Source organism: Colobus angolensis, unplaced genomic scaffold, assembly GCF_000951035.1.
Source record: "Colobus angolensis palliatus isolate OR3802 unplaced genomic scaffold, Cang.pa_1.0 Scaffold13, whole genome shotgun sequence".
Classification (NCBI taxonomy): Eukaryota; Metazoa; Chordata; class Mammalia; order Primates; family Cercopithecidae; genus Colobus; species Colobus angolensis.
This window is the reverse complement of record NW_012114252.1, coordinates 19,357,051-19,377,047: the sequence shown is the minus strand read 5'-3', so window position 1 is coordinate 19,377,047 and position 19,997 is coordinate 19,357,051. Positions and strand designations below refer to the sequence as shown.

Sequence of the window (19,997 nt, the reverse complement as noted above, 5' to 3'; positions counted from 1 at the left end):
AAGGAAAGGAAAGGAAAGGAAAGGAAAGGAAAGGAAAGGAAAGGAAAGGAAAGGAAAGGAAAGGAAAGGAAAGGAAAGGAAAGGAAGGGAGTGAGGGAGGGAGGGAAGGAAAGGAAAGGAAAGGAGGGAGGGAGGGAGGGAAGGAAGGGGAGGGGAGGGGAAGAAGGAAAGAAAGAGAAAGAGACTGAGAAAAAAGGAGTGGAGCTAAAGGCAGAGGTCTATTTTGGAAGCAAATTCACAGCCTCCTTGTCTAGACACAGAAGCAGGTTTATTGATCATTTTAAGCAAACATTTGCCTGTGGTCCTTCAAAATAAGGTAAGTCCTTAACTTGGTGAGAAACATAATGACTTCCAAGTTTTCAGTCCTCAACAAGCTAGATTACACAGCTTACAGCCCCTTATTCTAAACTTATGAAGACAAACATGCTCTGAAATCCAGATTTTAAAAAGTGAATGTAGTGTTTATATCCCTGGTAGGTTTGAAGCAGTGTCCCCAGTCAAATATTTTAATTTGGGGGGAACCCCATATGAATACTCACAGAGAAATATGTAAGAATTATAAATACAGTTACATCAATCAAGTTTAGGTTTTGCTGCGAAATAAGTTCAGGTTGGGTCATGTTTTTATGAGCACATGAGTCATATGCGAATGTCTGGTTTTCAGAACTTTTGGGAATTTTAAATTATAAGTAAGCAATCAAGGACATAGACTAACATGCTTTAAATTCATAATTTTATTTGCTCATAACAACCCTGAGAACATCTTATGACATTTAATTGCCTGACTGCAGAAGTGAGGCTGGAGTGTTTGACTCTCTCCCGACAAAACAGGGACTTTCTCTTTTATACCCTGAAAGTAAATACACTGCTTGCACATCTAGCACCAAGCAAACATCTTTACTCAGCAAAGAACTGGTGTCACCTCACTGATGATCAACTCCATCCCTAAAGGAAGTGCTGAGACAAGGAATGGAGAAGATGTCAAAGAACCAGTTAACTACAATTGCTTATGCCAAATTCCCTATGGCCCAGGCATCTCTGTCGCCTGGCATCATCGGGGAGACTTTATTGGATGTGACAGAAAAGCAATATTTATTAAAGATTTTTGAGTTAGGAGGTTTTATAGTTAAATTGAAACTTAAAATATGTGAATCTGACCTGAGATTAAAGGGTAAGATTGAAGAGGCACAAAGGTAAGATGCTGTGCAGCGAGGGAAGGTGGGGTAGGAAGGGCCAAGCCAGGACCATGGGACTGCATGGCAACACGCCAGCACCTGCCCTGCCTCGAGAGAAAACGACATGATAGCCACAATGCTCGCGGCACCTCTTTTTACACACATGACTGGGAAAACAGCCTCGATCAAATAGGAAGTACAAGCGCCAGAAGCAAAACTTTGAAAAGAGCCTGAGTATCCGGAGGAAAAGTCAATTTCCGGCTGTCTTCCCCAAATCGTGACTATCTGGACATTGCTCTTAGGTCTTCATGTCAAAACAGAGAGTATAAGTTTGAGTGTAATTTTTTTTTTTTTTTTTCCCCAAGACCGAGTCTCACTCTTGTTGCCCAGGCTGGAGTGCAGTGGTATGATCTTGGCTCACTGCAGGTTCCCGCAATTCTCTTGCCTCAGCCTCCTGAGCAGCTGAGACTACAGGCGCCCGCCTCCACGTCCGGCTAATTTTTGTATTTTTAGTAGAGATGGGGTTTCATCATGTTGGCCAGGTTGGTCTCGAACTCTGGACCTCTGGTGATCTGCCTGCCTCAGCCTCCCAAAGTGCTGCGATTACAGGCATGAGCCATAGCACCCAGCCAAGTGTAAGTTTCTAAACAACACAGCTGGCCGTCACCTCCTCAGGGACAAACAGCATTAGCAGCCAGTGGCCAGGACTGCTGGAGACAGGCCCTCCCTCTCTGCCGGGAGATGGGCCACTGGGCACCATCTCCGGCCTCCTGCTTTGCCTGACCTTGAGCAGGCTGCTACTTAACCTCTAGGACTCAGTGTCCTCATTCATCAAACAGGGACAATATTAGTAACAGTCTCATAGAGTTATTAGAAGAATTAAGTGAGAATTAATTACTGAGTATGGTGTCTGACACTCAAAATTTTAGTGAAGGTAGTTTCTTGCTGAATTTTATATGCATGTGCAGTTGTGTGTGCATGTTTATTTATGTATTTATGTGTTTATTATGTGAACACACCCTCTTAATGAAGGTATATTTGATATATTTATAATTGGCTTAATGATGATCTATTTTCATAATAAAAATCATAATGATGCTACTATCGTCAAAAATATGAAAAAGAAAGGAGAAGGGTTAAGATGCTGATTTTAGCAAATAGTTCTCTTGCTGAAGTAGAGGCAGTTAAATTTATCTGTGATGCAAATTCCTTTACTATATGGAATCATTTGAAAACTATTCATACAAATAATTGAGAATCGAACAGATTGAAGTTCAAACATCAGCTCTGCCCCATGCTGGTTAGTTAACCAAGCAACCATAGCTCTCAGTCACTTCATCTGCAACATGGGGAAATCAATGATAATCTTCCACAGTTATCATGAGCAGACAAAGAGGAAATCTACGAGAAGTGCTCAATGACAGCTGTTATTAGCTTCAGAAGTATCACAAGGGAGACAACAAAACCAACAACAGCAGCCAAAACAATGTGTCATCATATAATACATTTAACCATTTAAAAGTAATGTAGAAGTCTGAATTTTTGAGGTATATTCAGACAACAAACATAGGGCCTCTGGCCAAAATTCTCTTACGCTAGCTATTTAATGACATTGTGGATTAGGCCAATCACACTGCTGTCTTAACTTCATACAATATTTTTTGAAAAAATCTGTACAAATAAAAGTCATGTGGAAATGCATTGCAATATTCATCTATAGGCTTCATGCAACAGACCTCCATGCAATAGATGGTCCTGTATGAGTAGCTGGAAACCAAGGTGATAAGTTTGGCCAGAGTGACCAGTGCAGAGTGCTGAATGACTGGTACCCAGACTTACTGACAATCGCACTCTGACCTTCACCTGCTGGGCCATGCAGGGGAAAACACAGGGCCTCATGTTGCTCCTTGTTGATTAATGTTCAGCTCTCCCTTCCCCTTCCTTCTGTTAAATAGCTCCCATCCCTACGCAGCAGCCAAATGTACTTCTTCCTTCTGTCCTTAACTTAGGAGCCCAGGATGGGCCTAAGACCTGGGCTGAGCCACCAAGATGGCCTCTTGACAGAGAGACAAGTTGCTCCTAAGTTAGGGGAGCCTGGAGCAGCACGTAGTCACATTCTCTTCTGTTAGAAAACACATACAAAGTAAAACTGATGTTTGTGTCTGTGCACGCATGCGTGCATGTGCCATGTGCATGAGTGTGGCAGAGAGAGAGGAGCCACCTTTGAGTTCCTGCATCTTGCGTCCCTGTGGTAAACATAACCTCTGCTCGCTTCAGCTATGCCATCATTTCAACACTCCCCCTTTTTCTTTTTCTTTTTTCTTTAAATGTGTTAGAGCTGGGAATCTAACACTACCAATCAAAAAGTTCTGATGAACAGAAACTTGAAACCAAGCATACCTTAGTTTGAAATCTACTCCTGTCACTTACCAAATATTCCAGCTAAACATCCTTGAACAGGTGATATATCTGGCTTCTGATTTATTTTATATAACATAAAGAACAGAAGGTAGGATGGAAGCCACTGACCCAATTCCTCTCGTTCTCATTTCATAGTGAAATGTCCTTGCTAACTTACATAGGTAGTCTAACCACCCATAGAATGGCTGCACTGTCCACCCAGGGTAACAAAAGTTCTGTTAGTTCTAAAACGTTTGTGATCTTCTAGATTAAAATAAAGACCTAGCGTAGTTTGTTTTTATAGTCTCAGTGACACAAGGCAATAAAGACAGTGATTGCCATCTTGTGGGCAGCATTGCTGTGGAGACAATTTAGGGATAAAGTCAGCAGGGCCTGGATTCAGATCTTGGCTGTTGGGTGACATCTCACTATACAATACAGACACAGCCTTGCACCCTCTGCTTAGCTGTGGATGAAGATTCAGTGAGTGAACAGAGACAAACACTTCAGAGAGCGCCTGGCACGTGGGAAGTACCCCATGAACTGCGCTGATCATGACTGTGAGTGTGACTGTCACTTAGGTTATTAATAATGGAGTCTGCGAGAATCTGATGAAAGCGCCTCCTCTCTTGAACTTTTGTCTTGGGAGCACCTTCAAGCTACTTACTAAGTAAATAGCTTATTATATCACAAAATTATGAAGACTCACCTCCACATAGTACTTAAGTTTTCACTTACCTCTTTTTAAACATTATGTGACACTGTCAGATTAGGTTCACTGTTCATAATAAGCCCTTAGCAGAAACCAAACCTTCACGGGAGCTGCTTGCCATGACTTCCCCGTGACAGGTACAGCTCCCAGCAGGATCACAAGTTCAAGCTCGCGGTGACTCAGCTTTTCCTTTCATGGCCACACGGGTTAGAAACAGGTCACAGGCTCTGAATCAAACACTGCTTGCTTTCAACTTAGCACTCAAAACCTGACCTTGACTGACAAATGTTATCCTGCAGCACCACAGTCATTTCCACCATTCATCAATACAAAAGGAGATTTGGAGTAACTTTTTGGATTTAGGAACCTAGCTTTTCTGGGACTAAACCCATCCAAGCTGTTGAAAGTATGCTGAAGACAAACAATGAATGACTATTTCTGGCTTTCATTAAATCTCAATTCCCCCAAGCAGAAATTACATTCGCTCCCCAAATGTAATGTTTGTATGATATACAAAGGGTAAGAAAAATTGAAATAGTCCTTGTAAAACAAACAGCTGGAGGTGAGGGGGTTACAGAGAAGCAGTCAATATAGGAAGAACCATTAGTGAAAAAGAAACTTTTGGTGACTAGCATTTGTGTTTGTGTTTCTTCATTTTTCTATTTTTATTTTAATTTCTTGGTTTGGATTTTTGCTTTGTTTTGTTTTTCTCGTCTGACTTTATGGAGAGCTCGCCATCTTGTGGAATTCCAGATCCATGCAGTCTTACTGCCACAGCTCAAAATACAGAAACCTACAGACTTTTTTTCTTGTTGTTTTAGTGATCTGTGGAGGGAGATGCTTATGCAAAGTGTTATAAATACTGTTTTCATGCAGCTAAGCCTTAGGAGGTGATGGCTACATCTGTAGCACTTTATATTCTAAAGTTAGGCACACGTCCTGTCTGCTGTTTCTAGGCATCATTCCTATGTTACAAACAAGAAAGTAGTTTTACATTCATTTTAATGCTGAAATAAACCTCCACAAATTTTCCTGTGATACTTTCAACATTTTTACTTCTAAAAACAGAGTCAAAACTAAAGAGCACTTTTGTAGCTTTAATGATAAAAGCGAATGACAGGCCGGGAACAGTGGTTCATGCCTGTGATCCCAGCCCTTTGGGAGGCTGAGGCGGGTGGATCACGTGAGGTCAGGAGTTCGAGACCAGCCTGGCCAACATGGTGAAACCCTATCTCTACTAAAAATACAAAAATTAGCCAGATGTTGTGGCATGTACCTGTAATCCGAGCTATTCAGTAGGCTGAGACAGGAGAATCGCTTGAGCTGGGGAGGCGGAGGTTGCAGTGAGTCGAGGTAGCACCACCGCACTCCAGCCTGGGCGACAGAGCAAGACTCCAAAGGAAAAAAAACAAATTACGGCAATGTTTTCTTCTCTCTGGAGGTCTAATCACATAAGATGATAAGTACTGAATATGCCTTTAGCTCACAGTTACATATGCATGTATATTTTATTTTGATTCATATATCTAGTGAGTTCTGAGCAAAGAAGAGAGAAAATGAATTTGAAAGAAGGCAGCTTATAATTTCTGTAGTGTTTGCTTTAGGACTTAGTGTACTTCATCCAAATTCCACTAAAAGCTGCACTGTGGAATGAGTGAGCCAGCGAAGAGATGCTGTGTTCATGTGATCGATCACATGTAAGCTGGTGTATTCTACATAATAGGAATAGCAATATTATTTTGAAAAAAATCAGACAAGTAGATGTGACAATAATAATGCCATCCTTAATAATAGTAGATATACTACATATAATATAGTGTATATAATACATGTATTAACAAGAGTAGATATACTATTAACAATAGTAGATATAATTATCTACTTAATCATAGTAGATATACTACATATATGTAGAATCAGGCAGCCCCCAGAATCACAGCAGATTCATAGAGACTCCAGGGACACCTCGTGGTCAGAACAAATTTATAGACAAAACAAGGGAAGTGCCGTAAAGAAATCAGCAGGGAGGTATAGAAACAGCTGGATTGGTTACAGGGTGGTGTTCGCTTTATTTGAACAACTGAACACTCAGCAGTCTATCAGTGGTTGAAGTGTGGCCTCTGGGATTGGCCAAGACTTAGCTATTGCTACAGGCACATACGCCTAAGTTGGGTTTTCAATCTTGTCTGCCTATTAAGCTAGGTTATAGTTCGTCCCCAAGGACTCAAATATAGAAGCATGGAGTCCTCCTCTGGCCATATTTCATTTGCTTTAACATATGGTATTAAGCATTTTATGAATAGCAATATCATTTACCTGTGAGTACCAATTTTAAGGAAGGGATTCAGAAGGATTATCAGTTTGTGAAAGGTTAGAAAGCTCGCAAATTCAGGTTTCTATTTCTAATTTTGAGCAAGCCAAACGGTTTCCGAAACTAAGGAACTTAATACTCCTAATTACTAAACAAAGATTCAATACCAACCTAAATTGAAACATTAAACAAATATGAACTCCTCAAACCTAACCAACATTGTAAAACTGAGAAGATTCACCAACATTATAAATGTGAGAAGACCTGCATAATATAAACCACAAAAATACTGCGATACATACTGTATTATAACTTGAAAAACAGCTTGCTTTACCGTTGAAGTTTTCCTGTGAAATTGTCATTGTACAAATGCTCCAACTGATGTCTTCATGGATCTGGAGGGTGGTGGGTGGTGAATATTTTCATGGAAAATGTTGTTTTGCACCCATTAGATATTTATGATACATTTTAATAAAGTAACTGCTTTGTTCAAGAGAATTGAATTATTCATGATCTTCCTAAGTTCTTTCCTGTTGGAACTCCTCATAAAGTCACCCCTGACTGTTTGACTTTCTAAATAGCCTAAGTGACTCCAAACTCTTTTTTGCAAAGAGAAATGAATGTCAGAATTGAAGCTCAACACAGAAATCCTTGTTTTCTCCCACACACTCACACACTTCAAATGACTCATCCAAACCACAGATCAAGAAGTTAAATGGTTTATTTAAATTATAGATTAGATTATTCCTTTTTCATCATCAGTGGCCATATGTCTACAGTGCCAAGCACATACCCACGTGCACACACATGCACACACACAGATACACACACAGACACAGATGCACTCTAAGCTATGGATCTGCTTGAGGCTTTGAGTTTTTGCTCGTTAGAAGGATTGGGAGCAGAGAAACCCAAAACTCTCCCTACAATCCAGTGAGCTGCTTCCCCCCAGGGTCAGCATGTTCCATTAGCGATGTTCAAGGTAATCTCAGGGGATGGGTTTTGTCCATACTGCTGTTGCATAAAAGGGATTCACTTGAGGACAGCTTCTTCGTGTCTCTGGCTTTGATTTCCTCCTTTACAATATGAAGGGATTTGAGTGAAAATATTTCCAATGTCCTGGAAGCTTGGAATTTTTATATTTCTATCACTTTTGCCTGGGTTACCATACTTTAATATTAGCACTTTCTTCTAACTTTCTATTGCATTTTGGGAACAGAAAACCCTAAAATAGTCTTTCTTTGTAAATAAAACACAATTTTGATAAGGCCTTTTACACTTCTTAACTACTTTCCACCTACGCAACATGACAAACCATATCCATAGCCTTGGATGCCTTCACTGAAATTTAATGAGAGTAGTTAGTAATGTGACAGTAAATTAGGCCAATTCAGCCTCTTCCCCTGAGCGCACCTGCACCATCACTCAGCCCTCACAGCAGCGGCGGGACAGAGGTTGTCTTATAATTTCTCCAAGCAGTTCTAGGTGTTCAGTCTCACACTGGCTCCATCATGCTGCAAAGTCCCTCCTCTCTCCAGCGCCCTCCTGACACTCCTGCATCTCCACCTTGCTGTCTCAAAACCAGCAGGATTGGTTCCCTGGCCACTCTTCTCCTCCCCAGCACCCTGGTTCCCTCCGAGCCTTGTCACGATGTAAACGGCACAATGACACCATGTGTTGCTCAGGCCACAGTCACAGGAATCATTCTTGATCTCTTTACCTTATATCCCTCGCTCAGTGCATCCATCAATCCCAACCTTCCTACCTTCAGAGTGTCACCCATGTTTCCCCATTTCTCATCGCCTGCACCACCACCACCATCAGTGCCATCACCACCTCCCCACTACCATACCAGGAATTTAGCTCTCTGCTTCCAGCTGGGAATAGCACAGGGACGTCTCCACAGACGCAAGTCACCTTCAAAGTGAAAACCAATTCCCTTGCATACTCAAAACCCCCAATCACTTTCAGACAACTCTGAAGGAAATCTAAATTTCTGACCATGGCTGTTCTGTTCATGTTGTCTCTATTATCCTCCCTCTTTCCCATACAACTCTAATCTCAGCTCCTGGCCTTCATGTTGTCCCTCAAACATTGAGTATGTTTCCTCAGGCCCCTTGTACTCTTCCATCTCCCTTGGACACCACTTCAGATCTGTAAATGGCCTTCTCTGGTGTCTCTACCACAGGTACCACCTGGTAGGAGGCTCTTGATTAACATGTCTAAAAGCAGGACACCCACCTGCTCTTCTGGTCCCCAACCCTGATTTAGTTTTCATCATATCACCTCGACTATTACCAACCTGTTTATTAATGTCTCCCTAACCAGAATATAATGGCTTCAGATGGAGAAATAGCACAGCAGAGCAGAGAGAACTAGAGATATATATTTTTTTGCAGTCTATATGTGTACTTGCAGGTAAGTGAAGAAACCCTTCTGTGTGTGGGGGGGTGTGAGTGTGTGTGTGTATATGTTTTCTCCCATAGCATCCTTTATTTTTCTCACAAAAGTTCTCCTAAAATTGTGCAAACTCACACCATTCCTCTAGATCTAATAATAAACGCCCAATAAGCCATAAATCAGGTATCAGCAGGTATCTGAAGTCAATCCACATGTCCCTCAGAGTCTAGTTGCCACATCCCCTGCTACTGAATTGAGTTTGGATCAGAATCCAATTCTCTTTTGCGCTCTTCTCCCACCAACTTCTCTTCTGAACAGGGTTCATTCCCCATATTGTTTCTTGTTCTCATCCTAATGCAAATCTGGACCAATCCCTGTGGCGGAGACGCACTAAACCAGCCAGATAGCAGAAGTGCAAACATTGAGAAAACATTTTTCACTCACTGTAGATATGGCCCGTCACTCCCATCGTTCTCGTATGACCAAGGCATCCTAATTTTGACACAAGTGTTTTCTGCCTCCAGCAAAGGAAATCGCCCCTCAGGTTATGTGTGCTATGCATCTCAATCCATGATAAACCTTCCTCCACCAATGAATAATCATACTTACTCAAATAATATTGCCCGTTATCTCAAAACAGGGCCATGCATTAGGAATACAGAACTAATGTGATAGCCAAAATACTTAAAAGGAGTACAGGAGTTTATATATGCCTAAGTTTTTTTCTGATCTGAAAACTAGTAAAATATAATTATAAGTCTGTTCACACACATACAACTTCACCCAAACATTCAACAAACAGTTGGAACCTTGTTATGTGGATGGTTTCAACCTAACAGTATCCAACAGTTATCTTTTACTCACCGTTTTGTCTCTGAAAAGAAAGAAGATAATTTAAGACTACCAAATTACAATCACAATTTGAAGGCATAGCTTTTAGACACAAAATACTTAGTTACTCACCGGTGTGCACATAAATTATTAAGATGAAGTCCATATTTTTCTTCAGCAGATAACCCATCCATCAACAAGTAGAAAATGAGAAAATTGCTCTGGCCAAGAGGTTGTGAAACAAGTCTGGATTTCTCTAGCAAATATGTATAAATTCTGGCTGGTTGGGAAAAGAAGAGTAATTCTGTTAAATGGCAGAGTATTCATTTCATTTCCATAAATTAACACATATTAATTAATTACAACAGATACAAGGACTGTTGATTTTTCCCTTTCCCATCTATTTACATTTTATTTTATTGTCATTTTGCATTAGCTAGGATTTTCAATATGATGCTGAAAAGACGTGGTTTAAGGGGACATCCTTCCTCGTCCCATATACAACAAAGAACTTGGTGCACAAATATAATCTGGAACAAGATTTGCTCTTGCCTGTAACAAAGGCTTTGAAATAAGCTTTGGAATTTTCCTCATTAATATCTCACTGTTCGAGAGTCCCGGCCATGTTGGTAGGGTGGATATTAACATACACTGCTCAAAAAGTGCTCCACTAAAGGCACTGACAAGCATTCCCCGCAACGAAATCAGAATTATACGTGGCCACGCTATAAAGGCCCAGGGAGATAGACCATGGTCCCTCACTGCCAGAAACACCAAAAGAAACCCACTGCAGCAAAGGAAAATGCAATTTGAATTCACACAGATACAGTTTAATATACAGAATGTATTTGAGGATGAGGTAGATGAGGTGTCTATAAAGTAACACAGGTCCAGTGTGAACAGTGTGCAGTCATCTTCTCCTTTTATTCTGACCACACGCAGTAATAGGACTACTATCTAATGTTTATTTAGTCCTCTGTTTTCAAACCATTACAAAATAAAATAAAATATAACCCAATTCATAAATACAAGGTGTTGAAATTTATTTAATAGTAGTTGATTAACAAGGCCAAAAAGATGCAATATGGTAATCACAGCCTCAGTTTTGCTTTACATATGAAGATCGGCAATTCAGAAGCTAGCATCGGTTAAAATTATGACTGTATGTTTGGCATGCTGCAAATTTCATTGTTTCTGGAGCATTAAAAAATTAATATAGGTTTATTTTTATCATTATGAATAATCAGATTATGTATTTTAATTTCATTTAATTTTTATTTATTTATTTATTTACTTTTTGATTCATAGTCTCACTCTATTGCCCAGTCTGGAGTGCAGTGGCATGATGGCGGCTCACTGTAACCTCTGCCTCTCCGGTTCAAGTGATTCTCCTGCCTCAGCCTCCTGAGTAGGTGGGACCACAGGTGTGTGTCACCACACCGGCTAATTTTTGTATTTTTAGTAGAGATGGAGTTTTGCCATAGTGGCCAGAATAGTCTTGAACTCCTGACCTCAAATGATCTGCCCACCTCAGCCTCCCAAAGTGCCGGGATCACAGGGGTGAGCCACCACGCCAGACCTGTATTTCAATTTTAAATGCAAATGTGAATTATTACAATTTTCCTCTTTGAAGTAAGAATCCAATATCGACATTATTTGGGTGAGGGGTGTTAAAGAATGGCAGTTCTTAGAAAGGCAAATGGTTATAATTATCTCATACATTTGAACTTTTAAAAAATCTCATGTAACGAATTTGCTAAGCATTATTCTAAAGTCCAGCCACCAAAAGCAAAAATGTGGTGTCTCCCAATTTAATTGTATGCAGCAAATCTGTTCTAACAACTAGAACCACTATTTACAGTGATTTAGTAATACTAAATGCATTACTTCCAATGCATTTAGTAAGTGGTCAATTTAGCTAATCAGAATGATTATCAGAGTTTTTTAAATTTCAAATTTAATATCCCTTAGTAAGATAAGTTGTCTAAAGAGACAAGTTTGGGAAAAGTCGCCAGGAGTGCATAAAGAAAAGGTCTTTCAAAACATCCCTTTCATTGGTGACAGAAAAGCCCCAAGGTGACGGTAAAATTAGAATGGGGGTGGTATCAAGTCCCGAATTAGCAATAAACCTCAGTGGATGAACACGTGTGCTCGAATGTGTGTGCACAGGTCTCCATGAGAATCAATTAGGTGGTAATTTCAAGTTAAGTTTTAAACACTTTTTTTCCTCCTTAAATTCTTCGCTGGAAACATTTTCTATTTAATATTAATAATATTCATCTTGAATTAATTTACTACTCAAGAGGATATTCTTTAAAAACCTAAAGACATTTTAAATAAAATTATCTTCCTTTTGTTCCTAACCTTTAGGCATGAAATACCAGATGAGAAGGGAGAATGAAACAGTCATCTTGCTACCATTCTTCGAGAAATGGTTGGCTAACCCCCAGCTATCCCAGCCAATATGCAAACTCTGCTTGAAGCAGTATTCAAAACTAATCAAATTCCACATCATGGAGTCACTTTGATATCTTTCATCTAAATTCAAAAACAGTGTAATTATGAATCAACCTGGTTAGCTCATCTCCAGCAGTGAATAAAATTGCTGTAGATTAGCAGAATTCTGATCAGCAGGGTTTCAAAATATGTATACATCTCGAGTGAGCTTTTAGAGGGAAGCAAACACGAGACAGCCCAAAATTCAAATTGCCATGAAACTCTAATATTCCTTCAAATGGAGGAATGCAGACTTTTTGTTGTGTCTGAAATGAAACGGTAAAATGGAAGGAGTATGACGGGCTTCTAAGTTAAACAGGTTTCAGGACACATTCATGTAAGTGTTCATACATAGAAAGAAACATTCTATTAACAGTTCTTGACTTATCAAGACTTCTATGTTTTAAAAGCTCTTTTATGTATGAAATACTTTTGACTAGAAACATTCTTTTAATTCTCTACAAGTGTCCACATATTCATATATGTATTCCAAAAAGTTTTGGTGCTGAAAAAATACATGTTTGCAGATTATATGTAACATAAAATGCAATCAAGTATTTCATAGGGCTATACAGCTTTTGTTCATTATGAAAAAAAGTGGGGGAAATAAACTTCCCTTTCTTTCAAGAAAGAAAAATTCCTGCCTTTGTTCTTCCCATTGACTTCCAGAAACTTCCAACACCCAATCTCACCCTGTCGCAGCCATCTAGTTATGGGTACATGACCACTTAGGGCCTGCTCCCAGAAAGAGAAGCCATGCCTTCAATTAGCAACCACCAAAAACATATTATCAATTAATTAGGATAGCCAAATATTTTCCCTTTCACACCTATGCATTTCTTTCCATCTCATTATTCATGGTTAGGGTGGTCATCACTCTGGCGGTGTAACCTAAGTGAAAGTGCTTCCCACAGGAGTCAAATGGACGGATCCTACTCTGGAGTCTGATGCTGCCAATCCCCGCATCCCTCTGGACTTCATTTTTCCTATCTGTAATATGAAGAAGAAAAGACGTGAAGGTTCCAAGATTCCTCTGACTCCAAGAGGAAGCTGCTACCACTTAAAGCACCTACTGTGTACCACACACTATTCTAGTGTCCTTCTAACATTGCCTCATTTAAAATTCTGTTGCAGGACTTTTCACATTGAAGCCCAACTGTCTTGTCTCCTAAGCCCAGGCTGTTTGCAATAAAGGATGCTGCTCTTCACATAAGATCAACTAAAGCACTTCGAAACTTTTAAAAGAATGTCCTGCTAAGTATGTAATTCTAAGACTAATTGATGATGGTAACAAAGATGATTATTCATCTGTTATTATGCCTCTACTTTATTTAACAACAGGATTTGGAAGAAACACAAAGCAAAGGCCCTAATATATTTTCCATTTCATTTCCAGTAACAGTAAGGTTTAAATTTCTTAAATAGAACACATAGCCTGGCTACATTTACTGGAAGATATTTTCTATCATTAGTAAATTTCAATTTCAACTTAAATACACTTGGATATTTTCAGGGCACAAACATCAAAATCCAAGTATTCTTGACATTCCTCAGGGGGACTCTGGACCTCCCTCCCTTTTGAGTTCCTCCCACTTACTTCTGGGAAAGGGATAATCTAAGATTTGAAATAAAAGTGAAAGAAAAAGAAAACAGTGAGTGATTTAAAGAGCAATGTTAACATATTGAATATTCATGGAAACTCTAGGAGTTTGGGGTGATAGTTACCCCTTTGGACAGAAGAAGAAAAGGAGGTATGGAAGATCCAGTGAGCTGCCTAAGCCCAGCGGGCACAAAATAAACGAGCCAGGACTCAACCCCAGGCCTTGTGGCTCGTAAGGACTATAGAGAGAACTCAGAGCTTAGAATCAGGCAAACATCTGCCTTTTGAGCTCGCTGAATGCATTGCCGATGGTGATGAATTTGGCCCTCTGCATATTCTGGGTGCAGTTAAAAGCATGGCCCTATGGACTCTCAATGTCTTCCAGTCCTTTACAAGTAAGCTCTTCTAAAAGTCCTTCACCCTGTTTTTGGTGAACAGAATTCTCTTCAATCATGAATATTCCAGAAGAGGAGATCATTTTCTTGTTTGAGAACTTATCTGGTCAACAGCTAAGATTTACCTTGATAAAGAGAATAACTCTGTTTTGAAAATCTAGCTGCTAAGTGAGATTTGGGACATGGCTGATCATATGCTCTTTTCACAAGCCCCCTCAGCCAAATAAGATTTATGAAGATGCACTGAGGCCAGTGTTCTTGGCACCCCTTTATTAGCACTGGCTCCTTTGCAGAGGCAGCCTGATTAAACCATTAATAACTCCATCATGATACTAGAAACAGTCAACTTCAAAAGTGGTTTTATTTCCAATTAAATAAAAAGCAGCTGAAAAGGATACAGGAAACCATGGAGTCCGGTCCCCTAATTTTATAGCCGGGTAAAGAGAATCAGTGACATTCACCTATTCACCTGAGTTTACAACCCAATGGCCAACCTGCAATTTGATCTAGAAGGCCCTTTTCCATGTGCCCAGGTACCTTGCATGAAGATGGTTTTACAACCTGATTTGTTGCTCCCAGGAAACAGGTGACTTGAGAGTAAATTAGAATAAGAAAGAGCTCACTAAAAATGTCACTATCACATATTTTGGAAGATCCAAAACAATAAAGTGATTATTTGATAAGAATGAAGACAGTATATTCTTTTACTTTATCTGTGCATGTTCGGTGAGACAGTTTTGTGTACTATATTAAAAACTGCACACACTCAAAAGTGAATGAAAATTTATGGTTTTGTACCCTTAAAAGACAAGGAATGATCTTGTGCAGAAGAGAAAGAACTGTCATTCCCTTTCCAGGAACAGATCCTAAGTGGTCATGTACCCACAAGGAGATAGGTGCAACAGGATGAGAGCGGGTGTTGGAAGTTTCTGGAAGCCAATGCGAAGGACAAGGGCAGGAACTTTTCTTTCTTGAAGGAGACGAAACTATTTCCCCCACTTTTTTTCATAATGAACAAAAACTGTATAGCCCTACAAAATACTTTATTGCATACTATGTTACACATAACCTGTAAACACGTATTTTCAGGACCAAAACTTTTTGGAAAACATACAAGAAGATGCCATCAATATCATCAATTGATTTGTATGTCACCCAATGTAAACCTGTTTGCATGCTCAGATGAAAAATACAAATTGGTAGGGACTCAGGCAATGATATCAGCAAATTACCTTAAGTCTCAAATAAAAGGTGCTGCATGGCTAAAACTAAGTCATTGTTGGCAAAGTTTTCCTTTTATTTATACAATAACTTTTTATAAACTTGTCTGTGCAGTGATAGTAACATGTTTTATAAGTCACTCAATCCTGAAGGAGGGTGGCACTTACACCAGCGAACCTAAATAATCATATTTTAAAATAAATAATCAGATCAGGGAAAACACTGGACTAGAAGCCAGACTAGAATGCTATTTATAAATTACATTTTCCCCTAAACAAGAAACAGTCCTTACTTATCTATTTAGTAAGGATAAGTAAGGATAAATAAGATCTTACTTATCTTAGTGTTTCATAAAACTGAGGCTGGTATTTTTTATATTATGATTTGTGGTTACATCTCTGATGAAAGATTTAACATTAAATTATAAAAGTATAACTAATAGTAACAATGAAAGAAACAGCACCTATCAATCTTCAAATTAGGATGATGATACTCCCTGTCCAATAAAATGGTAAAAACTGTTTCATAAATGCTGATAATTTAAAGAAAAACAGTCTACCATAAAGTATAAACTCAATCTGTAATCAACACTTATTTGACCTGGTTTGAGATAGAGTAGCATCACTCCAATTTGATTAACTATTTTAGTGAACATTTACAATTCAGAATGCTGTTACAGGGGACTGGCTTGAATGACTCAGCTCTCTTTCAAATGTATGTGAAGTAGTTTAAGTTAATGTGTTTTTTATTTTTCTTTCATAAAGAGTCTTGGCAGCAGATTGAATTATTTAAAGGTATCACTGATGTATAACAAAAGCATCATTTACTGATAGCTTCTTAAAGTATTCAGGGTGCCCATTTTTTTGAGCAGTGATGATTTCATTCTTAAACTGAAAATCATTTTAAAGCAAAAATTCATACAATGGATCTCCATTACTCTTTGTTACAGGATGGATTTTATTCTTAAAAAAACCCAAAAACTACATATTGAGGTCTTCATCCCCAATACCTTGGGATATAACCTTCTTTGGGAATAGCATCAATACAGAGATCCAGTAGTCACCTCTTATCTTCAGTTACTACATTCTAAGATCCCAGTGGACCCCCGAAACTGAGGATAGTACCAAACTCTGTATGCATGATGTTTTTCTATACTTACACATCTATGATAAAATTTAATTTATAAATTAGGCACAGCAAGAAATTAACACAGCAACTAACAATACAATAGGACAGTTGTAACAATATGCTGTTCACAATTCCAGGGGTAGGAGATTGTTTCCTACCATGGATCTTAGCAACCTCAGCATACAATTTGTTTTCTTTATTAAGTTGAGAACATTCACCTTTTCATGAAAAGGAAGCACTTTTCAGTTTCTCTTTGGCCTATGCAAATTTCCAGCCTCACCACTCCTGTACTCTGAGGCCATTATTAAGTAAAATAAGAGTTACTTGAACACAAGCACTGGGAAACTGGCACCATCTGATAACTGAGAGAGCCTCTACGTGATTAACAGGTGGGTAGCGGAGACATCGTGGATACGCTGAACAAAGGGGCGATTCACTTCCCAGGCTGGATGGAGTTGGACGGCAGGAGATTTCATCACATTACTCAGAATAATATGCAATTGAAAACTTATGAACTGTTTACTTTGAGAATGTTCTGTTTAATATTTTTGAACCACAGTTGAAGTCGAGTAACTGAAACCACAGAAAGCGAAACCTTAGTTTAGGGTGAAACTACTGTACTCAAGTTACAATAAGGTCATACTGGAGTAGAGTGTGACCAGCGCCCTAATCCAATGACCTACTCCATACGGGAGTATGGTGCGACCAGTGTCCTTTGGAGAAGAGAAGAGACACAGGGAAAAGGCCATGAGTCAAAAGAGGCAGAGATTGGAGCAATGCATCTCCAAGCCACGGAGCACTAAGGATCAGCAGCAACCATCAAAGCTAGGAATGGGCAGGGGAGGTCCCCCCAGAGAAGCCAAGAGCTCGTGCATCTACAGACACCTGAATTCCAGACTTCTAACCTCCAGAACTGTGAGACAATTAATTTCTGTTGTTTCCAGCCACCACACTGGTGTTCATTTTGCTACTGCAGCTTTCGAACACTGACATCTAACACATTCTAATATCAACCCTGTTCAGTCTATGCTAACAGGCACAGGAGACAAGTACATGCTACTAAGTTACTCTGGGAGACATGGGAACATCAGATCCACAGCTGAAAGAGTGCTTTCATTTTTGGACTTAAACAATGTTGAGCCCTAGGCAGCATCTTTAAAATTATCTGGTCCAGCTGGTGTCTGCCCCTTCCTCTTGCTTAGGCACAGCCAGCGTAGGCGTGAGAGGCTGCGTGGCAGACGGGAGGATGTTGCACGGCAGGTTCTGATGACTGAGTAAAGACGTTCCTTCTCGGAAACTTCGACCTGCTCTTTGTAGTACGCACAATACACCTTTGTACTCAAAACCCTTTCCACGTGGGAAGCGATACTTGAAGAAATTTGTCCTCTTTCTCTTGAGTTCTGTCTTTTTCACTATAAACATTTTTAGTTTTGTCAACACTTTACTCCAAAAACATGACATTGGAACTTCCACTGTCCTGATAAACATTTTCTGAACATATTCCTTTTATTTCTCTTCTTAAAAACAGGAAACAACTGAGTTCCCAGTCTCACCCCTTCAGGGCCCTGTGGGTCCTACCGCGTTTACGATCTAGGCAGTAGACTTCTATGAATGCCATCTCAGCACTGGCTTTGTTACTTTGCTTATAGCAGTTTATTACTCTTAAATAAAAACATTAAAAACGATCACCAAATCATTTGGCCAGAGTTTTAAAAGAACACAGCAGGAAGCTATGAAACAAACAAACATAGGTGATAAGAAATAAATTAAGGATGTTAATGAGGGGAACAGAATGAGTAGAAAGGCCATCCGGAAAGTGGAGAAAGGTGGAGCACGCCTGTCATCAATGCCCCGACTGCCACTTCCGTAAGAGAAAAATAAACTCTACGCAAGGCTGAAATTGTATCGAAATTACGGTCACAGTTCCTTAACGATCCAGAGAACTTTGCTGGGCCTCGAACTGCTCCAGGCCCATCCATCATTATGAATATGCATCACCTCTGGTCTCAAAGCTGCCGGGACAAGCTGCCTGAGAGGTGTACGTGGGGCTGATTAGCTGAAGATGTGAGGGACCACGTGTCCACTGAGATTGTGGATTAACAGAAGGCTCAGTTCATCAGTGTTTACAACAAAGTTTTCCAGTTCTTTTTAATATGTATATATAATTATTTTTTAAATGAACGTTCCTAAAGAAAAGGACCCTCTAAACTCTATCCAGGAAAATAAACAAGAGGGGAAAAAAAAAGAAAAAAAAAGTTAGGAATGGATGACAGCTTCAGAAGTCGGTTATTTTCTCTCCCTCTTGGTAAAGGAAACATGAAATTGAGAGGAAAAATTCATGCTGGTGACACCCCAGATGAGTTTCTCCTCCTTGCACTAGTTGTGCATAAACGCGAGCCGCCTGCTTTCAGCTCTCAGAGCTCTCAGACACTCATGCCCCATGAACCACCTGGGAATCTTGTTACACTGCAGTCTCCATCAGCCAGTCTGGAGTATGGCCTCAGATTCTGCGTCTATAACAAACTCCCAAGTGATGACGCGGTGCTTGTCCTTGGGCCAAACCTTTGAGTGGCAAGCGGCTGGAAGACGGAGCTTTCAATGTTTCAGCTTCCTACTTTTGGAGAACTTACTACCCACTTAGGGAACATCGCCACAGCCCACCAGTCACTAAGAGCTCAGCGGGGAACCTGTGCTCAGTATTACAGAAGCAAATCCGGCCCTTTCCCCGGAGGAGCACACCTGGCCAGGTGTTAGGAAACCGAGACTTGAAAACCAGAGCTTGAGGCTCAAGACAGTTCTCCGATGAGGTCTTCATAAAAAGGCAGACCTTCAGAACTCTAAGTCATGCGTTTAAAAAACAAATCAATGAACAAATAGCTTTCCTTTTGCATAACTTAACCTTCTAACTTCAACATCTAAAAGCATCTTTTCTTTGGTTTTTTTTTTTTTTTTGAGATGGAGTTTTGCTCTCGTTGCCCAGGCTGGAGTGCAATAGTGCAATCTCTGCTCACCGCAACCTCCTCCGCCGCCTCCTGGGTTCAAGTGATTCTTCTGTCTCAGCCTTCTGAGTAGCTGGGATTTCAGGCATGTACCACCACACCTGGATAATTTTGTATTTTTAGTAGAGATGAGTTTCCCCACGTTGGTCAGGCTGGTCTCAAACTCCTGACCTCAGGTGATCCGCCCGCCTTGGCCTCCCAAACTGCTGGGATTACTGGTGTGAGCCAGCAGGCCCAGTGCATCTTTTCTTACTCTTTTGCTGCATGTTATTTGTCACATTTAATTAGTAGAAATCTGATTCTGACACAGATTTGCTGCAAAATGCAAT

General features: G+C 39.9%; 1 protein-coding gene across 1 annotated transcript in view; it reads right to left on the bottom strand.

Moving 5' to 3' along the window:
• The window catches only part of MYO16 (myosin XVI), a 653,675-nt gene that overhangs the window by 318,880 nt on the left and 314,798 nt on the right, over positions 1-19,997 (bottom strand). The window contains exon 16 of the mRNA XM_011933947.1: positions 9,962-10,109. Within this exon, the coding sequence (XP_011789337.1) occupies positions 9,962-10,109 (148 nt within the window). The remainder of the gene's footprint in view (positions 1-9,961; positions 10,110-19,997) is intronic.